General features: G+C 45.6%; 1 protein-coding gene across 1 annotated transcript in view; it reads right to left on the bottom strand.

Moving 5' to 3' along the window:
- PKHD1 (PKHD1 ciliary IPT domain containing fibrocystin/polyductin) overlaps nucleotides 1–19,796 on the bottom strand; it is a 483,679-nt gene that overhangs the window by 142,560 nt on the left and 321,323 nt on the right. Inside the window, exons 49-51 of the mRNA XM_066594190.1 lie at nucleotides 14,391–14,456; nucleotides 14,029–14,157; nucleotides 1,252–1,389 (exon numbers count right to left, since the gene is read on the bottom strand). Coding sequence (XP_066450287.1) covers nucleotides 1,252–1,389; nucleotides 14,029–14,157; nucleotides 14,391–14,456 — 333 coding nt within the window. The remainder of the gene's footprint in view (nucleotides 1–1,251; nucleotides 1,390–14,028; nucleotides 14,158–14,390; nucleotides 14,457–19,796) is intronic.

The following is a 19,796-nucleotide window of genomic DNA, read 5'->3' as shown; positions in this document are numbered from 1 at the left end:
CCTGGGTTGGGACTGCAGGCTGATTCTTATTAAAGTGAATGGGACTCAGCCTGCAGTACCAACTCTGGCCACTGTGCGATATATAGAGCTGTCTGTTTCACAGCAAATACGCTGGAAGTGAGACATCCCCTTTAAAAGAAATGGATGCCTTTGAACACAATTTTTTATTGCATTGAATGTAATTTTACAACGAAAACTATTATTTTCATTAAATATTTTACCCTATTTGGCTTCTGCAGCATGGATGTAAAGCAATGCAAGTTGTTCAGTACCACTCAGTTAATATTTCTCTCTGATGGCTCACTCTGCAGTCCTCCTCTTTCCTCTCCTAAATGCCTACTTAAAGGGGTTTTTACTTTTTTTTTTAAAGCTGCTCACAATGTTGTAGACAAAAAGAAGCCTTATTGAGCTCACCTGCTTCACCGACGTTTCAGCCAATGCTCTCTGCCTCACCACTTTTTATTTCCAGCTGTTAGTGATGATGTCACTAGGGCCATGTGACTGCTACGGCCTATCTCTGCCGTCCTTCGGCCGCTAATTTTCTGCAGAGCTCACATGTCGTGTTTCATGACGTCATCACTGATATACTGATACAGTGAATACCAGCAGAGGACCAGGCACTGGTGGAACGGGAGTGGTGGAGAAGCAGGTGAGGTCAAAATGGCTTCTTTAATTTCTTTACAGCATTCTGAGCTGCTTTAAAAAAAAAAATTGCTCCCCAGATGACCCTTCAACCTCAAATCTTGTCCTACTTCACAGTAAACCCACCATAGTTCAAAGAATGTCTTCTGAATCTCATTAACAGAGTATTGTTTAAAACATCCATACCAATTCTATAAGCCAACTACCGTGATCTGCTGAAAATGAAATCGGTCAATCCTACAAGTTGACCATCGATGTTCCATAATTCTCAGATGAAAAATATAATCAAGGGTTTTTCTATTATTTCTGTAGACATAGGAGGAGATAAGTGACTACCAGATCCTACCGGAAACACCTAACCTGGTGGAAACAAAAGAACCAGACAGGAAAAACCCAACCTCTGTTTCTCTTGACTTGAGGCAATTAAAAAAGCCTGAAGGAGTCAAAGCCAACTTGTTCTTGCTTCTGCTTGCTTGGCTTCCTGGTCAATGATACTTAGGAACCAATAGATATGATCTGAATGACTCAAAATACTTACATATTTATACCTATCAATGATTTTAGAGAGTAACGATTATATTATTATTTAACGGTATGTAAATTACTCACCAACACTCAGCCGTCCACCTGCTATAAGGAGACAAGCAACAGTCAACTCATTGCTGAAGTTTGGGGGAAATTCCAGAGCTCCGACTACGTACAGACCACGAAGAGGAGGCAGAACAATGTCAACTATTATGGTTCTGTCTAGGAAATAAGAAGAAATTGCTCGGTCTTTAGTTAATATTCAAACATGCTGAAGTCAAGAACTCACCAAATATTACAAAGCAAGGAAAAATGGTGGACCGCATCTAAGAGATATTGAAAATAGAGAAATGTCAATGGTAGATGCATAGTGATGGCACAGGGGCTGCCGGCCCAGGATGACACTTTGACCTGCAAGGAAGAAGGGCTAAGAAGACTTTGATGTGGTACAACCTTTTCTTAACCCCTTAGTGACCAGCCCATTGCCTTTTTACGTCCTGCCCAAGTGGGCTTTATTCTCGGAGGACGTAAAAACATGTGTCCTGCAGAGAATAAAGCCACGTGGGCTCTGGACGTGACAGCTCCATGCTGTCGGTGCACGCAGGTAGCCGACAGCATGGAGCTGTCATCCTGGGCTGCGGGCAGTCCCCCCCGGCAATGCGATCGGCGCTATCCAATGGATATCGCCGATCACATAAAAGTTGAAAAACGTTTTTAAAAAGTTAAAGATTCAGCTGCCCTCATGGATCGGATCCATGGGGGCAGCTGAGATTACTCACCCCCGTCCGCCGCACTGCTCCCCACTGTCCTGGTCCTTCGGGCCCCGAAGCCGGCCTTCTGCGCATGCGCGCCAGGCGGCATTACGTCAGCCACATGCGCAGAAGGCCCGGAGCAGCGGGAAATTTAAAATCTCCTGGCTCCTGTGGGTAGCCGGGAGGCAGGAGATGTCAGCCGGGACCGCGGTGAGCAGTCCCCGGTACCACGATTGCTGTTATCCAATGGATAACGGCGATCGCGAAAAAGTGGAGAAAAATGTAAAAAAAGAAAAGTTTCACCTCCCCTCATGGATCGGATCCATGAGGGAAGGTGAAAATACTCACCCCCATTCCTCCATGTCCTCCGGCCGGTCTCGGGACCCACCGCTGGCTTCTGCGCATGCGCCAATGTGGCGCGCAAGGGCAGAAGGCCGGCGAGCCCGGCAAATTTAAAATCTTCCTGCACCCGGCTGTCACAGATAGCCGAGTGCAGGGAGATATGACTGGGGACCGCTGTATGTGGTTTCCAGTCATATGATCACCGTTATCCATCGGATAACGGTGATCATATAAAGTTAAAAAGTAAAACAAAAAAGTTTAAAAAGTTAAAGTTTCATCTCCCCTTGCGGATCGTATCCATAAGGGGGGATGAAATTATGTACCCAAGGTCCCTGGATTTGTTCCCTGATGGGATGTTGATCCGCGGACCTTACCCCAGCTTCAGCGCATGCCCCGTTTCCTATTGACTTGGGTGATACTCAAATATAGTGAGAGAAGCTGTGTCTTAGTTGTGTCTCAGAGACCCTTCCCCACAATGGTTGGGTATCCCTCCAGTATATATGAGGAAGAGGCATTAGGTCTGAAAACGTATTATATTAACTGGGCTTCAATAAAAAGAGGAGCCTGGTTTATCTTGAAGGGGTTTTTCCAGGGACAATACTAATGATGACCTATCCTTAGGATAGGTCATCGATAGTTGATCGGCTTGGGTCCATTGCTTGGGACCGACTAGTCAGCTGAGCAGGCTCATGCTGTCAGCGCAGCTATGACCTCTGCATAGTGGCCGGCCCTTGTAACTGCAGACACAGCTTGCATTGATTTCAATGAGAGCCGTGCCTGCAGTTACAAGCTCCGCCCACTATACGGAGGTCGGCATGGAGATTTCTGCTGCTTCAGCTCCAACCCAAGTGTATTTGCCGTGCTGACAGCATGCGCCCACTTGGCTGATCGGTTGGCGTCCTGAGCGACGGACCCCAGCCGATCAATAGTATTCTCCCTGGAAAACCCCTTAACTTCAAAATTCCATTTAAGAAAAAGTTGTGCCTTCTTGGTCTTTTTAGTCCTTGTTCCATCACCAAATAATATGTTTTGGAAGCACCTCAAGTTTCCCCTACGATGATACTAGGTGTAGTTTTTTACTTAAAGGAGTTGTCCAGCATTAGAAAAATAGCACAAAAACTATTTCAGGCTATATTCACATTGGTCACATTGAGTTCAATCTGTGCCGTATGAACATTTGGTGGCTTGGAAAAAACTACTGGCATGTCCATTCCTTACGCAGAATCCACGTAGGGAAATCTGTGTGTCAATCTGCGACATTTTCGAATGCAAATCCATGGCAGAAGTCCAAGGCTGGAAAATAGGACTTATTATTAGTTTATCGGTTTTTATAGGCGTTTTGGGGTGTTTTATTTTATTTGTAAATCTCTTTCCTGATATTTTTTATTTCCTGTAGAAAAGCATAAGCAAAAACATCCCCCAAAAATTATTACCACTGTTTTCACACAGGAGCGATAATCGCTGACGGAATGGAGGCGGAGCATGCTCGAGATGTCTCCCTGCCCCCCCTCCATTCAGGCTAACCATGCAGTCGGCCTCACTCACTTGCCCTGTCAGGTGTTCACATGGCACAACAATCTCCATCATTTGCTCTTTTGAGCTATTAGTCAGTCGACTTTGTAAAAGCAGCCTTAGGGTGGCTTCACACGAGCGTGTTTTTGTGCATGCATACATAAAAACACACTTCTATTCGAACCACTGCATTCCCTATGGTGTGTGCGCATGTCCGTGCTTTACAGGCGTGCACCAGTAAAGATAGGACATGTGTGAACCATAGGCAATGCACGCATTGTCTTCAATGGAGCCGCAGCTGCTGGCGGCTCCATTGAAGACAATGGTCTGCAGGCATCCTGTAATTGTTTTCCAGGGAAGGGCTTTAAATATAAGCCCTTCCCTAAGAAACATGGAAAAGTGGTGTTGAAAATAAAAAAAAAATACACACTCCTCTTCCTTAAACTGCGTCCTCTCTGCGCTGTCCCCAGCTCTGCAATGCAGTTCTATGAGCAAGGAGGGATTTTATCCCCGCCTGCTGAAAGAGCTGCTTCTGATTGGCTGAGCACCTCAGCCAATCACAGGCATCTCTCACCTTTCATTCATTCATGCTTGCATTTAGGCCACGCCCCTTCCCTCCCAACACCATGCCCACTGCCCCATGGGTCTTTTAGACTTGTTAAAAAAAAAAAAAATATATATATATATATATATATATATATATATATATATATAACGTCTTAAATTTGCTACAAAACATAAGACAGTTTTCTTGCGCAATTTGTGCCAGAAAAGTGGCGCATTTTCCTTAGTAAATCTGCCACAGTGTGCGGAGCCTCCCTTTGGGTATGGCGGTGCAGGGTGAGATTTACATCCGGGTGCGCTTCGTTTTTCAGGGAATGTTGCTATGTAATGCTAGAGAAATATGCAAATAAGGGAGATGGAACAATACCTCTGCAAAGCCACCTACTGGAAGGCAGCATTCCTGCAAGTCCATGTTGTAAGCCTTGTAACAATGACTGGGAATTGAAAGCCAAACGAGATTCCATACACAGACAGCTGTTTCAGGGGGTGTTTTTCCCTCATCAGTGTGCAGTAGATTTCTGACTTGGCTAGACTAGTGACGTGCGTCAGGAATTAAACATATGTCACTCGGACGATACACGGAAGTATCAGACGTCTGCAACGCACACAGATCACAAATCAGTCCATTGTTTGCAAATCAAAAATCGGAACAAAAAGGGGGTCCAATTTTTTTCTAGTATCATTTTAGCAATGATTTTAAAAATGTGCGTTTTGGGTTATTTTGCGCACCCACTGGTTTGAATGGGTGACTATCACTTGAGAAATTGCACCAGTGTGAAATGTGCTGCAATTTCGTTTTTTCGTAAGCCACCTGTCCATGCATGTGTGAACAGTCCTATTGACCGAGACGGGTTCGTGTGCCGTCAGCTGGACAAGAATTACACCTGTCTGCATAAGGGCGTAGGCCGTCTTCACACGAGCGTATGCCTATTTGCGCACGCCTGAGTGCTATATATTTGCGGAACGAGCAATGGTTTTTTGTGCACACATCGGCGTATTTTACTGTACTTTTTGCACCCGCAGGGAACGTTCATTTGCGCACGGCAAACAAAGCCGCACCGATTGACTAATGTGTCTAATGAGTTGCAGATGTGTTCTTCTTCCGGAGGAATCAGGCAGCGTATCACGCATCTCTCTGCATATTGCTCACGCATTCTCACACCCCCAATTGACTTCTATGGGGACCTTTGGTGCGGAGGTGCGCAAAAAAGTAGAGCATGCTGCATTTTAGTTTTTTTTCGCGACTGAAATATGCGTGCAAAACAAACCCATTAAATGTAAAGGGGTCTATTCTCTGCGCGTAAATATGTGTCAATCTGGCCTTATTGGCATGAGAATGTCAGCCTTTGGTCCATGAACACACCGGTTTTAACCCCTGTGTATTTCCTCGTTGCGTGTGTCCGTATTTTACATCTATATGTCATCCGTTCTTCTTTTACGCAGTAAAAAAAATGGAAGGAGGTCCAACTCTTTTTCTATCATTGCTTAGAATGATTTTTTTTTTGCGCAACCCCTGACTTGAACGGGTAACTGTGTTCCAAGATGTCAGACTAGATTAGGACTTGCTGCGATTTGTTTCAGTCCGTGTAAAAAAAACATCAACCGCAACGCGACGTGTGCCGTCCGTATGTCGTCACTTGCAAATATGGCCGTGAAAATCGCCAATGTGAATTCGCCCTAATTCACACTTCGCTAAATTGCAGCAGGCATTTCGGAACGGAATACACACAGAAATTCCACCAGAAATCCACAGTAGCCAAATGCGCCCCTAAATGATGCCGATTTGGTTGCGTCTTAAATCAGCTTCGAAATTTAACCCTTAACCCTTTCCAATCCAATTTGTATCCTGTTTTCCTAGGGGGCTTACTCTTTTACTGCTGTTATACAATGGCGCTATCTGCTGGCTAAAGCCAGTACTGTGTTAGATAGGCTCCGACAGCAGAGAGGCTGGCAATATACAGTAAGAGAACCCCGACGAATGTCATCCAACATCGGAGCTGTACAGCCTTAAATCATAATGTCTTCAGAGGTCAGACAGTGGATTGGAAAGGGTTAAAGGCTTCAATTCCGCACCGTGAACAGACATGCTGCGGATTTAGATTTTTCAAAAACGCGTTGGTCACTTGCGGAAAACTACCGCACCTTATAAAGGAGATTTCTGCCATTTTCCCCATAATGGATTCTACTGTTAACGCTGCGGAATCTCTGAGGAAGTTCCGTCAGCGGAGATTCCGCAGCGTTTATTGCCTGTGTGAAGGCAGCCTCAACATCCCCGTTCTTCGAGACGCGCCCTGTCATACTAGACGCGGAACAAGACTCCGATTTGTTTACAGAATTCATTTTAAAAAAAAAGCAAAAAATGTAAAAAAAAAAATCACAACAACCTAGTGAAAAAAGCTGTCTAAATGATTGTGGTGAGTCGTCCGCGGCAACGCATTGGTAGTATGGTAATCCGCAGGTACATGACGAATGCTAAGTGGCCGGGTTTGAGAAGTGGCTAATGACTGCGACACTGACACGGGCTGCCTTTGATCAGCCCCGTCGCTATAGAAAACATCATAGCATGCCATTGAATGGAAATCAGGTCTAACAGAGGAGCCATTATGTAAGATGCGGCACTTTGGCATTCATCTCTTCAAACACAGAAAGTTCAAAGAAAAACGCAAAATGAATAACAGAGTGAATTCCAACACACAAAAAAAAATGGAAGCAGCAGCGGCGCCCGAGGCGGCGTGATATCATATCTGTACCCTTCACAACAACATTCCTTCCTCGGAATTAGAACAGATTTTCATTGCAGCCGATACGTCTGGTGTCAGAAACGTGTCATAGCGAGGAGCTGGGAGCGGCGCGGCGTTCGGGGATCACTAATAGGATTTCTCATTATCGGCGCACGGAACAAGACGCAAGATTTCCGCTCGGATGTTCAGGATCTGTCGGTCGGGTCAAAAATGAAAAAAATGGGTAAAAGTATAAAAAGTGACACAAATGTGTGATACCTGCAGTCAGTGGTTGTGAGAGACATCCATCAAGTTTACAATTCTGTGAGACATTCATAAAGGTATTGGATGTGTGAGACATCGCTCAAATTTACAATTGGATGAGACATCTCTGAAGTTACCAGTTGTGTGAGACATCCCTACAGTTATTGGATGTGTGTGAGACATCCCTACAGTTATTGGATGTGCGTGAGACATCCCTACAGTTACTGGATGTGTGTGAGGCATCCCTACAGTTATTGGATGTGTGAGACATTCCTACAATTATTGGATGTGCGAGACATCACTACAGTTATTGGATGTGCGAGACATCCCTACAGTTACTGGATGTGTGTGAGGCATCCCTACAGTTATTGGATGTGTGAGACATTCCTACAATTATTGGATGTGTGAGACATCCCTGCAGTTATTGGATGTGCGAGACATCCCTACAGCTATTGGATGTGCGTGAGACATCCCTACAGTTATTGGATGGGTGTGAGACATCCCTACAGTTATTGGATGGGTGTGAGACATCCCTACAGTTATTGGATGGGTGTGAGACATCCCTACAGTTATTGGATGGGTGTGAGACATCCCTACAGTTATTGGATGGGTGTGAGACATCCCTACAGTTATTGGATGGGTGTGAGACATCCCTACAGTTATTGGATGGGTGTGAGACATCCCTACAGCTATTGGATGTGCGTGAGACATCCCTACAGCTATTGGATATGCATGAGACATCCCTACAGTTATGGGATGTGCGAGACATCCCTACAGTTATTGGATGGGTGTGAGACATCGCTACAGTTATTGGATGGGTGTGAGACATCCCTACAGTTATTGGATGGGTGTGAGACATCCCTACAGTTATTGGATGGGTGTGAGACATCCCTACAGCTATTGGATGTACGTGAGACATCCCTACAGTTATGGGATGTGCGAGACATCCCTACAGTTATTGGATGGGTGTGAGACATCCCTACAGTTATTGGATGGGTGTGAGACCTCCCTACAGTTATTGGATGGGTGTTAGACATCCCTACAGTTATTGGATGGGTGTGAGACATCCCTACAGTTATTGGATGTGTGTGAGACATCCCTACAGTTATTGGATGTGTGAGACATCCCTACAGTTATTGGATGTGTGAGACATCCCTAGAGTTATTGGATGTGTGACATCCCTAGAGTTATTGGATGTGTGTGAGACATCTCTACAGTTATTGGGTGTGTGAGACGTCCCTACAGTTATTGGATGTGCGAGACCTCCCTACAGTTATTGGATGTGCGAGACCTCCGTACAGTTATTGGATGTGCGAGACCTCCCTACAGTTATTGGATGTGTGAGACCTCCCTACAGTAATTGGATGTGCGAGACCTCCCTGCAGTTATTGGATGTGCGAGACATCCCTACAGTTATTGGATGTGCAAGACATCCCTACAGTTATTGGATGTGCGAGACATCCCTACAGTTATTGGATGGGTGTGAGACATCCCTATAGTTATTGGATGGGTGTGAGACATCCCTACAGCTATTGGATGTGCGTGAGACATCCCTACAGCTATTGGATATGCGTGAGACATCCCTACAGTTATGGGATGTGCGAGACATCCCTACACTTATTGGATGGGTGTGAGACATCGCTACAGTTATTGGATGGGTGTGAGACATCCCTACAGTTATTGGATGGGTGTGAGACATCCCTACAGTTATTGGATGGGTGTGAGACATCCCTACAGCTATTGGATGTGCGTGAGACATCCCTACAGTTATGGGATGTGCGAGACATCCCTACAGTTATTGGATGGGTGTGAGACATCCCTACAGTTATTGGATGGGTGTTAGACATCCCTACAGTTATTGGATGGGTGTGAGACATCCCTACAGTTATTGGATGTGTGTGAGACATCCCTAGAGTTATTGGATGTGTGAGACATCCCTGCAGTTATTGGATGTGTGAGACATCCCTAGAGTTATTGGATGCGTGACATCCCTAGAGTTATTGGATGTGTGTGAGACATCTCTACAGTTATTGGGTGTGCGAGACCTCCCTACAGTTATTGGATGTGCGAGACCTCCCTACAGTTATTGGATGTGCGAGACCTCCGTACAGTTATTGGATGTGCGAGACCTCCCTACAGTTATTGGATGTGCGAGAACTCCCTACAGTTATTGGATGTGTGAGACCTCCCTACAGTTATTGGATGTGCGAGACCTCCCTACAGTTATTGGATGTGCGAGACATCCCTACAGTTATTGGATGTGCGAGACATCCCTACTGTTATTGGATGTGCGAGACATCCCTACAGTTATTGGATGTGCGAGACATCCCTACAGTTATTGGATGTGCGAGACATCCCTACAGTCAAAATAAACCCTAAAAAGAAATAATTAAAAAAAACCTTTATGTTTTGGGAAAGCTGGGTGACAGCCAAGATGGCCGCCGGTACATTTCCCACAGCAGCTGTAGCTGGCTGAAGGAGCGCAGGATGCTGCAGTACTTCATCTGGGATTTAATGCAGGATCTGTCCCCGAGGTTTGAAGGAAGGCTCCAGCACAGATGTGAGCCCGCCTCTACCGGATCTGTCATGATGACACACCCCCACGGCACCTGTCAGAGCCCAGTGCTGCCATCAGTGATTGCCTATCAAGGCATTTATTGGCACGCCTTCATGGACTGCTTGCCATAATGCACCATAATGTAACACTGCGGTATTACATTATATTGTACAAGCGATCAAACAATCACAAGTTCAAGTCCCGTATGGGGAGGGGAAAAAAAGTAAAACTAGGTAAAAAAAAAGTTTTATTAATTATTGGAAAATATAAAAGGAAGCAAAAGTTTCCCATATTAGTAGTAATAAAATGAAAAAAGAAAGCATATTTGTTATCCGTAAAAGTCACACATTATATATTCCGTGGAGTGAGCGCTGTCAAAACTAAAACTACAGAATGCCAGAATTGCGCTTTTTTGGTCACCTGGTAAGAGAAATCTACCAGAAAGCGATCAGAAAGTCGTGAATACTCCAAAATAGTACCAATAGAAACTACAGGACGTCCCGCAGGAAACGAGCCCCGCACTACTATGTCGATGGAAAGCTAAAAGGGTATGGCTGCCAGAAGAGGCAGTGCAGCCAAAAACTATACAAGTGTGGCATCGAAGTAATCGTACTGACCCGTAGAATAAAGATATCAGGTCATTTTTGCTGTAGTGTGTACGCTATAAAAACAAGCCCCTCCCCCTCCCCCATGGATGGCAGAATTGCCTCTTTTTTTTCCATTTCACTCCACTTAGAAATTTTAAAAAGTTTTTCAGTACTTCATACGGTACGTTAAATAGTGCCATTGAAAAATACGACACGTCCCGCAAAAAACGAGCCCTCCCATTGATGGAAAAATAAGAGTTATGAGGATGGAGAACCAAAAATGGAAGAGAAAGAAATGGCAGCTCCGCTGTACGGGCGCGGTGGATATTGGATGTGGGTTATGCAGTGGAGACCTGGCCATAATGGCCAAAATCAGGGATAACTCTGATCCCATCCATTTGATCATGTGATCGTGGTAGCACTGCCCACCAATGGCAAAAATATGTTTTTTTTCTCTTATTCCACCCCACTCAGACATTTTCTAAAGTTTTCCAATACATTGTCTGCTCCAGTAAATGTTTGCAACTGAAAACTACGACTCATCCAGCCAAACACAAGCCCTCGTACGGCCATGTTGCTGGAAAAAGAAAGATATTCAGATTTTTTGAAAGTGGGGATAAAAAAATGGAAACAAATGGCAATAAGGAACATTTTGTCCCCACTGGACCGCCCCTTTACCAAACCCACAGTGATCAGCTGATTGCCGCAGACCCGGCTGCTATGAGAGGTCACACATCATCTCTTCAGGATATCAGTGGGTATCTGCACCATACATGTTGGCGCCAATTCCTCCAGGTTGGGAGCCATTTTCCAGCTCTAAGCTTTGGCTAATAGGGCCCACGTGGGCGACCCCCACTACGATTATCTGCTTCTTATGTCCACAGGCACATTTCTGATGGTTACTGGAAACAGTCAACAAGCTTAGTTGAGCAGCTATAAATGCAGGGGGAGGGATTAAAGGGGTTGTCCAGTTATAAACTATTTATGCCCCATCCTTAGGCCACTCTCACACAAACTGCCAGCAAAACGCCACGATTTTGATTGCAGCTAGAGATGAGCGAGTATACTCACTAAAGGCAATTGCTCGAGCGAGCATTGCCTTTAGCGAGTACCTGCCCGCTCGAGGCGAAAAGGTTCGGGTGCCGGCGCGGGGGAGCGGTGAGTAGCGGCAGTCAGCAGGAGGGAGCGGGGGGGAGAGCTGGGGAGAGATCTCAACTCCGTTCCTCCCCGCTCTCCACCGCAGCTCCCTGCCCGCCGCTGGCACCCGAACCTTTTGTCTCGAGCGGGCAGGTACTCGCTAAGGGCAATGCTCGCTCAAGCAATTGCCTTTAGCGAGTATACTCGCTCATCTCTAATTGCAGCGCTTTGCCGACAGCGTGTTTTAACGCACCCCATCACTGTGATGGGCGTTGAGATGCGCTAAACACGGAAAAATAGAGCAGACGGCACTCAAGAATTGCGACACTGGAAAGCGTTGTACAATACCACATGCCTGTGAGGCCCCAATGAAATCAATGAGACTGTTAGGGCGAGCACCCACTGGCGTTTTTTTACCTGCGTTTTGCGTTTTGCGTTTTTCCTGCACAGGCATAGAGATAACATGTGTTCCTGTCCACTGGCGTTTTTTTTGCGTTGCTTTTGCGTTTTTAACATAGGAACTGTCAGTTGCATATGTGTCCTTATTTTTCTCCTAATGCACCCATGAATGTCAATGGAAATTAACGGAAAAGCCGCGAAAACGCCGAGAAAAACGCGCGGAAAAATCACGGGAAACGCAGCGAAAACGCAATCGCCAGTGGGTGCTCGCCCTTATATTGTGGTAAAAAATAGACATGTGAGAGTGGCCTTAGGACAGGTCATCAACAGTAGATCGGCAGGGGTCAGTGGCCCAGGACCCCAGCCATACAGCTGTGTGCACTGAGCTAATTTCAGATAGCTCTGTTCTCCCTGCAGTGGCCAGGTTTGGTATTACAGGCTAAGTTCCCATTCATTTCAATAGGAACTTGGCCTGCAATACTAAGCTTGGCCAGTGCAGTGAAAACGGAGCTGTCTGCTTCCTGACAACATCCGCTCAATGCACGAGTACACCAACCTGATGAACCGCTGTTATTCACGGGTCCTGATTAAAAGACACCCTGTGGTCGACTACTGATTGTCATGAGGATAGACTAGTTATAGTTTACAACAGGACAAACATACAGCTATATACATCCTAGCGGTACATACAATGCACAATTAGGACATCTATAGCCATCCACAACATGTGTATGGAGCAGGTTCAGGAGCAGAACCCGTTCATACACAGCAGGTATCAGCTGTCTTTGAAAGCCGACACACGCTGAGACAGGTGATAACTCTGACAGTATCAAAATAAACAATCGCAAGTTCAAGTCGCCTATTGGGACTAATAATAAAAGTAAAAAATAGGTAAAATAAAGTTTTTTTTAATTATCACAAAAGTAAAAAAAAATCTTTAAAGTTTTCGAACAATCACATCAGAAAAATAAAAAAATCCTAAAAATTGGTATTACTACATCTGATATGGGATAACTTGCTGATTGGTGGGGGTCTCATTGCTGAGACGCTCACCGATCTCGAGAATGGGACTTCTCTGTCCCGCTCCGCCTGTCCCTGCTGGGGTCATGCCACTGTGAATGGAGCTGTGGCCAAGCATGCGCAGTCATCACTCCATTCATTCCAATGGGGCTGACAGAAATACCGGAGTGGGTGCCGCTCGGCTATCTCCGCAGTCCCATTGAAAGTGAATAGAGTGTCAGTGAACGTCAGCGACTCATTCAGTCTCCTCCTCACTGCAGGGGGTGCAGTAATCCCGTAATGAGGAGGATGGGAGACATGGGACCCTCATTATCAGGACTGGCAGGGATCTCAGCGGTGAGACCCCCACCAATCAGCAAGCTCTTCCTATCCTCTAGTTGGTGGATGACTTGCAATCTTCACACAACCCCTCTAAAGTCTATTCTATCATGCAGAATTAAATGAGGCTTTTCTAAAGGGAATCTCTGAAATGGTTTGGTCCATACCTAAATTCATAGGCTGGATGCACCAAATCAGGGAAGCCAGAAAGAAGTCACCAAGTGCAGGACTGACAAAATCTTAACACTTCCAGTAGTTTAGGAACAAGTTGCTCCCATGTGGAGTTTTACTTTTGCTTCCGGGATCCGGATCCCACAGACGGAGTCGCTGTCACACTCTGATCTCTGCCCTCGGAAACCATGATATTGCCCATTTTCTGTGATCATCAAAAAAACGTGATCAGATACAACTTTTTCGCTTTTTAACGTTAATTCCTCCAGAGCCGGGAGGAATTTGCAGTTATTTGCCAACTACTCTCTAGTTATGATTCACATCCCCCAAATGTATTGCTCATTTCCAAGTGTCGTACATATGTGAGAGATAACGTATTACAGATGGACCACAACCGAGACTGGGTGGCTTGTAGATGAAGAGTGGATGCCCACAGTCAGGAGACTGCTAGTCATAACACAGAGACGGCAGCGGCGGGTCACCAGACATCGGCGCAAATACAGTTGCTGTGTACTTACTGGGTAGGATGATAACATCATCTCCTGCCTGTGGTATAGTCGAACCGTATCCTCCCCAGCCCTCGCCAACTCCTGCCCAAGACTCTGGAGAAGACCACCTGAGAACAGGGTGCGGCCCAGGAGTTGGTGCTGCAGGACAAGGAATAATAAATGTGATTAACTATATCTTTATAGTGATTGATACAAAACTCAAAAACCTGAGAGAGGTAAATGATGAAATACTCCCTGCCTGCAGCCACCACTAGGGGGAGCTTATTGTATACTGCGTGTACATTGAACTCAAATGTAAAACTGTATGCAGTAAGCCCTCCAGCTCCCTCTAGTGGGGGCAGCAGGTAGTCAGATATTTATTTAATACTCACTGGGGGTTGGCTGGACACTCATCTCTTCTGCTGTGAGATTTACTCTTACTTGTCCTTTACCTGCAACTGCAACAGGAGATAAAGAATGATATAATATACCAGAAACAAGGGGAGTCATGAAAATTTACATTAGTAACATCTATACTGAGATGCCACTTTATTAGAGACCCCAACCCTTTCACGATTGGTGATTCCCTGTATGGAAATTACATGTAAAAAAATGCACATGATATGGAGTGCAAATATGCCTGTGTGAATTAGCCATTATAAATAGGCAACCGTAATAATGATGTGGCCCTCCATCTGCACCCAAAAGGTTGTCCCATGTAAAAGGGCCTTTAACCTCAGGATAGGTCAACAATGGTTGATTGGCATGGGTCTGCCGTTCGCAATCAGTGCAGATCAGTTGACTGTCCAGCCCACTGGCAGTGCAGAGAGCGCTGGAAGAAGATAGCACTATCAACATTGCAATATGGCCAGCGCTATCTGCTTCCAACATGGACAGCAGGCCAGGCACTCAGCTGATCTGCAGGGATCCTGAGCACCAAATTCCCGCCGATCAGCTATTGATGACCTAACCTAACCTCATCAATACTAAAAGTCCCACACAACCCCTATAATAGCAGAGAACATGGTCAGACAGCTCCGGGGTCCTTCAATGTACCCTGAGCTACTAAGTATGGGCCCCAATTGAATCACAGGGATTTCTTGTGATGCAATTAAAAGGATGCCCAAACTCTCCTGTTTCTCCCTTTAAAAGCTATGATTATTGTTTATTGCAGCATACAAAGAGTTAAACAGAGGTGCTTATCCGTTCCTCTGCATATAATACAATACAGAACTCCAAATCTCCTGTATTTACATAGATCAGAATACTATTATTCTGGCAGTCTAGAGCCGCCACTAGGGGGAGCTTAAAACATAGATGCTAATCTATACCCATCATGCAGTAAGCTCCTATGCTCCCTCTAGTGGTGAGTGTATGTAGTCAGAATTCTATGTTTCTTCAGAGAAATAAAGCTCTGGCCGCTAAAAAGATAAATTCAGCGCCGACTTATGAGCCATTTAAAAAGTAAATGGTGGTCAATAATGGAAAGTCCCCTTAAAGGGGTTGTCCCGCGAAACAAAGTGGGTCTATACACTTCTGTATGGCCATATTAATGCACTTTGTAATATACATCGTGCATTAATTATGAGCCATACAGAAGTTATTCACTTACCTGTTCCGTTGCTGGCGTCCCCGTCTCCATGGTGCCGTCTAATTTTCAGCGCCTAATCGCCAGATTAGACGCGCTTGCGCAGTCCGGTCTTCTTCTTTTCTGAATGGGGCTGCTCGTGCCGGAGAGCGGCTCCTCGTAGCTCCGCCCCGTCACGTGCCGATTCCAGCCAATCAGGAGGCTGGAATCGGCAATGGACCGCACAGAAGACCTGCGGTCCACCGAGGGTGAAGATCCCGGCGGCCATCTTCGCAAGGTAAGTAAGAAGTCACCGGAGCGTGGGGATTCAGGTAAGCACTATCCGTTTAGTTTTTTTTTAACCCCTGCATCGGGTTTGTCTCGTGCCGAACGGGGGGGCTATTGAAAAAAAAACAAAAAACGTTTCGGCGCGGGACAACCCCCTTAAGTAATAGCAATGACCAACCAAATGGATCATAAAATAATTATGAGATCATCTCGAGCCCTTTAAAAATTCTGCTCTTGAAATCAGTTTTTCCAGCGTCTCAGCCATCTGCAGATGATTTGCGCCGGCTGTTCTTCGCATCCTTTGCCTTAATAGAGTTTGAAAATCTGATGTCTCCAAAAATTGTGATCAGCATCAAAAACACGACTCAACATATAATAATTTGCAGATCTTAGAACACTTTGAATGTCAAATAAGATTATGGTAGGAGTCCGTAAAAATCATTACTGATCTGCAGAGCCGAGGAGGCCAGGCCCGGGATGACGTAATGATTATGTTGTAGTGGTGCGGAGGAGCTGTCAGGAGTTACACAGAGGGTGGCCTCTTTTTAGAAGAGCAACTCCCCGTCAAGTAATGTGGCCACCAACACCACTGAGTGGCAACAATGGCAGCCATATTGGGGGTCACCTACAGTAGGTATAATTGTGTATTAAAAAACATCATGAGTACAACTCATTGGTTAATAGGTGAAATCAATACTATTGTGTTGCAGCTAATTAGCCTGTACAGCTCATTAAAGGGGATTTCCCTCTAAAAAAGAAATAATGGCATGACATGGTAGAAAAAAAAAAGAGAGGGACCATAATCACCTGTCTTTAGCCCCCCAGGACAGAGCTGAATAGCTCTGACAGCTCCGGCTGCTGGTATGAACATCCGGTGGAAGTCAAATGGATACAACATCACTGTCCCGAACTCCTGGCATCAGGATGTGAGCGCTGATGCCAGGAGTTCGGACGGTGACACTGCAGACTCTGATTGGGTGCAGCATTCACCTGACTTCCACCAGTGCCATTCGGCTAAGTCCCGGTTTGCTGAAGACAGGGGAGTATGGTCTCCTTTTTTATTTCCTACCCTGTCCAGCTATTAATTTTTTTACATTTGTTGTGGGAAAACCTCCTTAAAGGGAAAGTGCCATGATTGTACGTTATCCTCTATCCACAATATAGGGGATAACTTTCAGACCACCAGGAGCCCCATGGATCCTGGAAACAGACTGCGGCATGTCCTTACATGAGGGCACTGGCAGTCACATATGCGCACCACTGCTGCATTTATTTAAATGGACCACCGGAGACAGCCGAGTGCTTGAATTTCGCTATGGCTGGCGGTCCCATTGAAATGAAAGAATTGACTGTGCCCATGGGCGATTGTAGTGGCCCAGCACATCATCTTGGTCCCCTCCATAAATGTCATACATGTTTGTCTTCTGTGCATGCACTGTGCAAAATCTGTCTTGTCATTTTCAGTGTGTGTGTTGCACAGCTGCGGCGCTTGAGAGGTTAACTTTAATAAAATCCAAGTCTGCATGTAAATGTATCAGTCTGTCATGTCATGTGGTGTGAGTGTGGGTGTAAATAGGAGTACTTGAGAGTGGGAAAGTAGTTCCATCTTCTGGAGTAGCAAGAGTTCTTCCTTGTCTGCTGAGAGATCCTAAAGCACAGAACCACATTAAAGCACCTTCAGCTTTCTTGTGGTGAAGATGGAAAAGGAGGAGAGATTTCTGAATTCTGGATGTGAGTTGAGTGAGCCCCAAATAGTGAAAGAGCAATTGTAAGTGATTCTTCGGACAAGGCCATTGCAGAGGTACTATCTGATTGTCTAATTTTCCAATGTGGCCGTCCAGAGCCAGGATCACCACATAGAGGTACACTCTTTAACTGTCCCACCCACGTGTCTCTGAGTCGGGGTGGAGGTACTGCAAGAGAATAATCTTTATTATGTTTGAAAGTCATTGTTTTGCCCTGTAAAGTCTTAAAGTGAAGTGCCTTGTGTAATCTGTTCAAGTCTGCAAGTAAAAATTTTTGCCGGGCCCAAACCATTCCTAGGGACCCGTATTACTCAAACACTGCCTCTGTCTGCATTTATTCTCTGCCGAAGGTCATTCCGGTGCGTAATAATGGTGGCATCACCCGTGACAACTACAACCACTGTTATCCTGTGTGTTGGCATTGCCTATCATAGGGGTGTCTACGGTGGCCTGCAGTAATACTCTGCCTTTGACTGCATGAATCCCTCAGAGAAAGGAGTTTGCTAAGTGCTTCCATGACAAGCCTTCACTTTAGCCTTCCAGCTCCCCACGTATGTCAGGTGTCCGGGGTCTCCCTATGGGACACTGCATGATCGTCATGAAATGGGGGGGAGGTAACTTCTGTAAGTGCTCATGTTTGTTCTTGAAAAATGTGCTCCGTTATTGCGAGTTTTATTTCATTAGCACCGTTCCTTTAAGCACTAGTGGTGATGTTTCCTACTCTGGAGAGGAGTTATGTGGAAGGGGTGAAGTAAAAGCCACTTAAGTGCATCTATATAGATAGGAGTTGGGGACTACGGCCATAAAAAGGCCATAAAACAAGGGGTCGCAGTGATGACAGTACTTGTGGCGTTGGAGATCTGAGACAAAACCTTAAAGCAAGCTCTGGTTTCGGTACAGGAGTGGGGCGAGAGCTTCGTACTTGCAGTTCTTGTCTGTTGCCCCTCCAATATGCAGTTTGGGCCCCATTTTAAGCCATCCAAGAAGTCCACAGTATTTTTCTAACTACCCAATGCACTGGGCACTGCTCTCCGATTGTTCAGTGATCAACAGATGAGCAGCTCTGGCCAATCAGAGAGCAGATGTAGTACATTGGTAGTCTAACACTAGGAACACACTACTAAGTAGTCTGAAGATTGTGTTGATGATCTTGGACAATAGAAAGCAGGATCTAGAACCAGCAAACCAGAGACAACACAGAGAAGAACAACTGCAGGGAATGGATCTTCCCCCCCTCGGGTCTTGTTTGCTTTAAACCTGAACAACTTTACTTCTCCTTCAAATCCCGAAAAGTCAGTACAGTTGCAAAGTCCCATCATGACAAGAGGTGACGGACGTCTCCGGATCCATCACCTCGCACTCCACTCAGCAGCCTTGGGACGTCGTCTGACAAATATTTTGCATAATTGAAGACCCATTTATTCCTCATCCATCTTTTTGGTGAAATGCGTCGTCTTTTTTTCCCAGGGTTCCCATGGTAATCCAGAACATTTAAAAAGACTAAAGGTTCATTAATTCTACGAGTTCAATAAATTAGTGGAAATAATGAAGACTTCAATCCTTCAGATAATTACATTTGGCTCTGTAAGTAGCATATGCTGATCTGCCCGGTGAGAATGTCATTATTAAATAATCAGTGCTGGCTAACCTTCCACCCAATTAATAAGGAATCCGGGAGAACGAGGACACCTTTCAGGATGGACCGACCTCCGTACCGTCACCCCATTCCCTGCTGGGACCCATCAGTGAGTCTGTATCTGACTCACATATTTCATATTACTACCGCATTCTGTCCAGTTGTTTCTTAGGGTCCTTTTACATGCATCTGCCTGCCAACCATCCGGGCTCAGGCGTGACCGGCCAATGTCCTGCAATCCTAAGGGCTCTTTCACATGAATGTATATTGGACCGCCATTTTCACGGTTGGCCGATATAAGCTATATCCGGTGCATTGGATTCCAAAGCATCAGATCACATGGCTGAAATCCACAGGGTAAAAGCGCTTGGCCAGGCCAATATAGTACCAGGCGCTTTCACGCTGGGCTGAAAAAGATAGAACCTAGAACTATCGTTCGGACCGGAATATGTCGGCCGCTGCATGGGCTCCTATAGGAGCCAATGACAGGGGCCGGAGAAGGGAGGTGGGAGGGAGTTTAGCAGCATGACTGCTAAACTCTCTCCCTCTTCTCTCCTACCCT

This window comes from Eleutherodactylus coqui, chromosome 1 (genome assembly GCF_035609145.1).
Source record: "Eleutherodactylus coqui strain aEleCoq1 chromosome 1, aEleCoq1.hap1, whole genome shotgun sequence".
In the NCBI taxonomy this organism is placed as follows: domain Eukaryota; kingdom Metazoa; phylum Chordata; class Amphibia; order Anura; family Eleutherodactylidae; genus Eleutherodactylus; species Eleutherodactylus coqui.
This window is presented reverse-complemented; position numbering and strand designations above follow the sequence as displayed.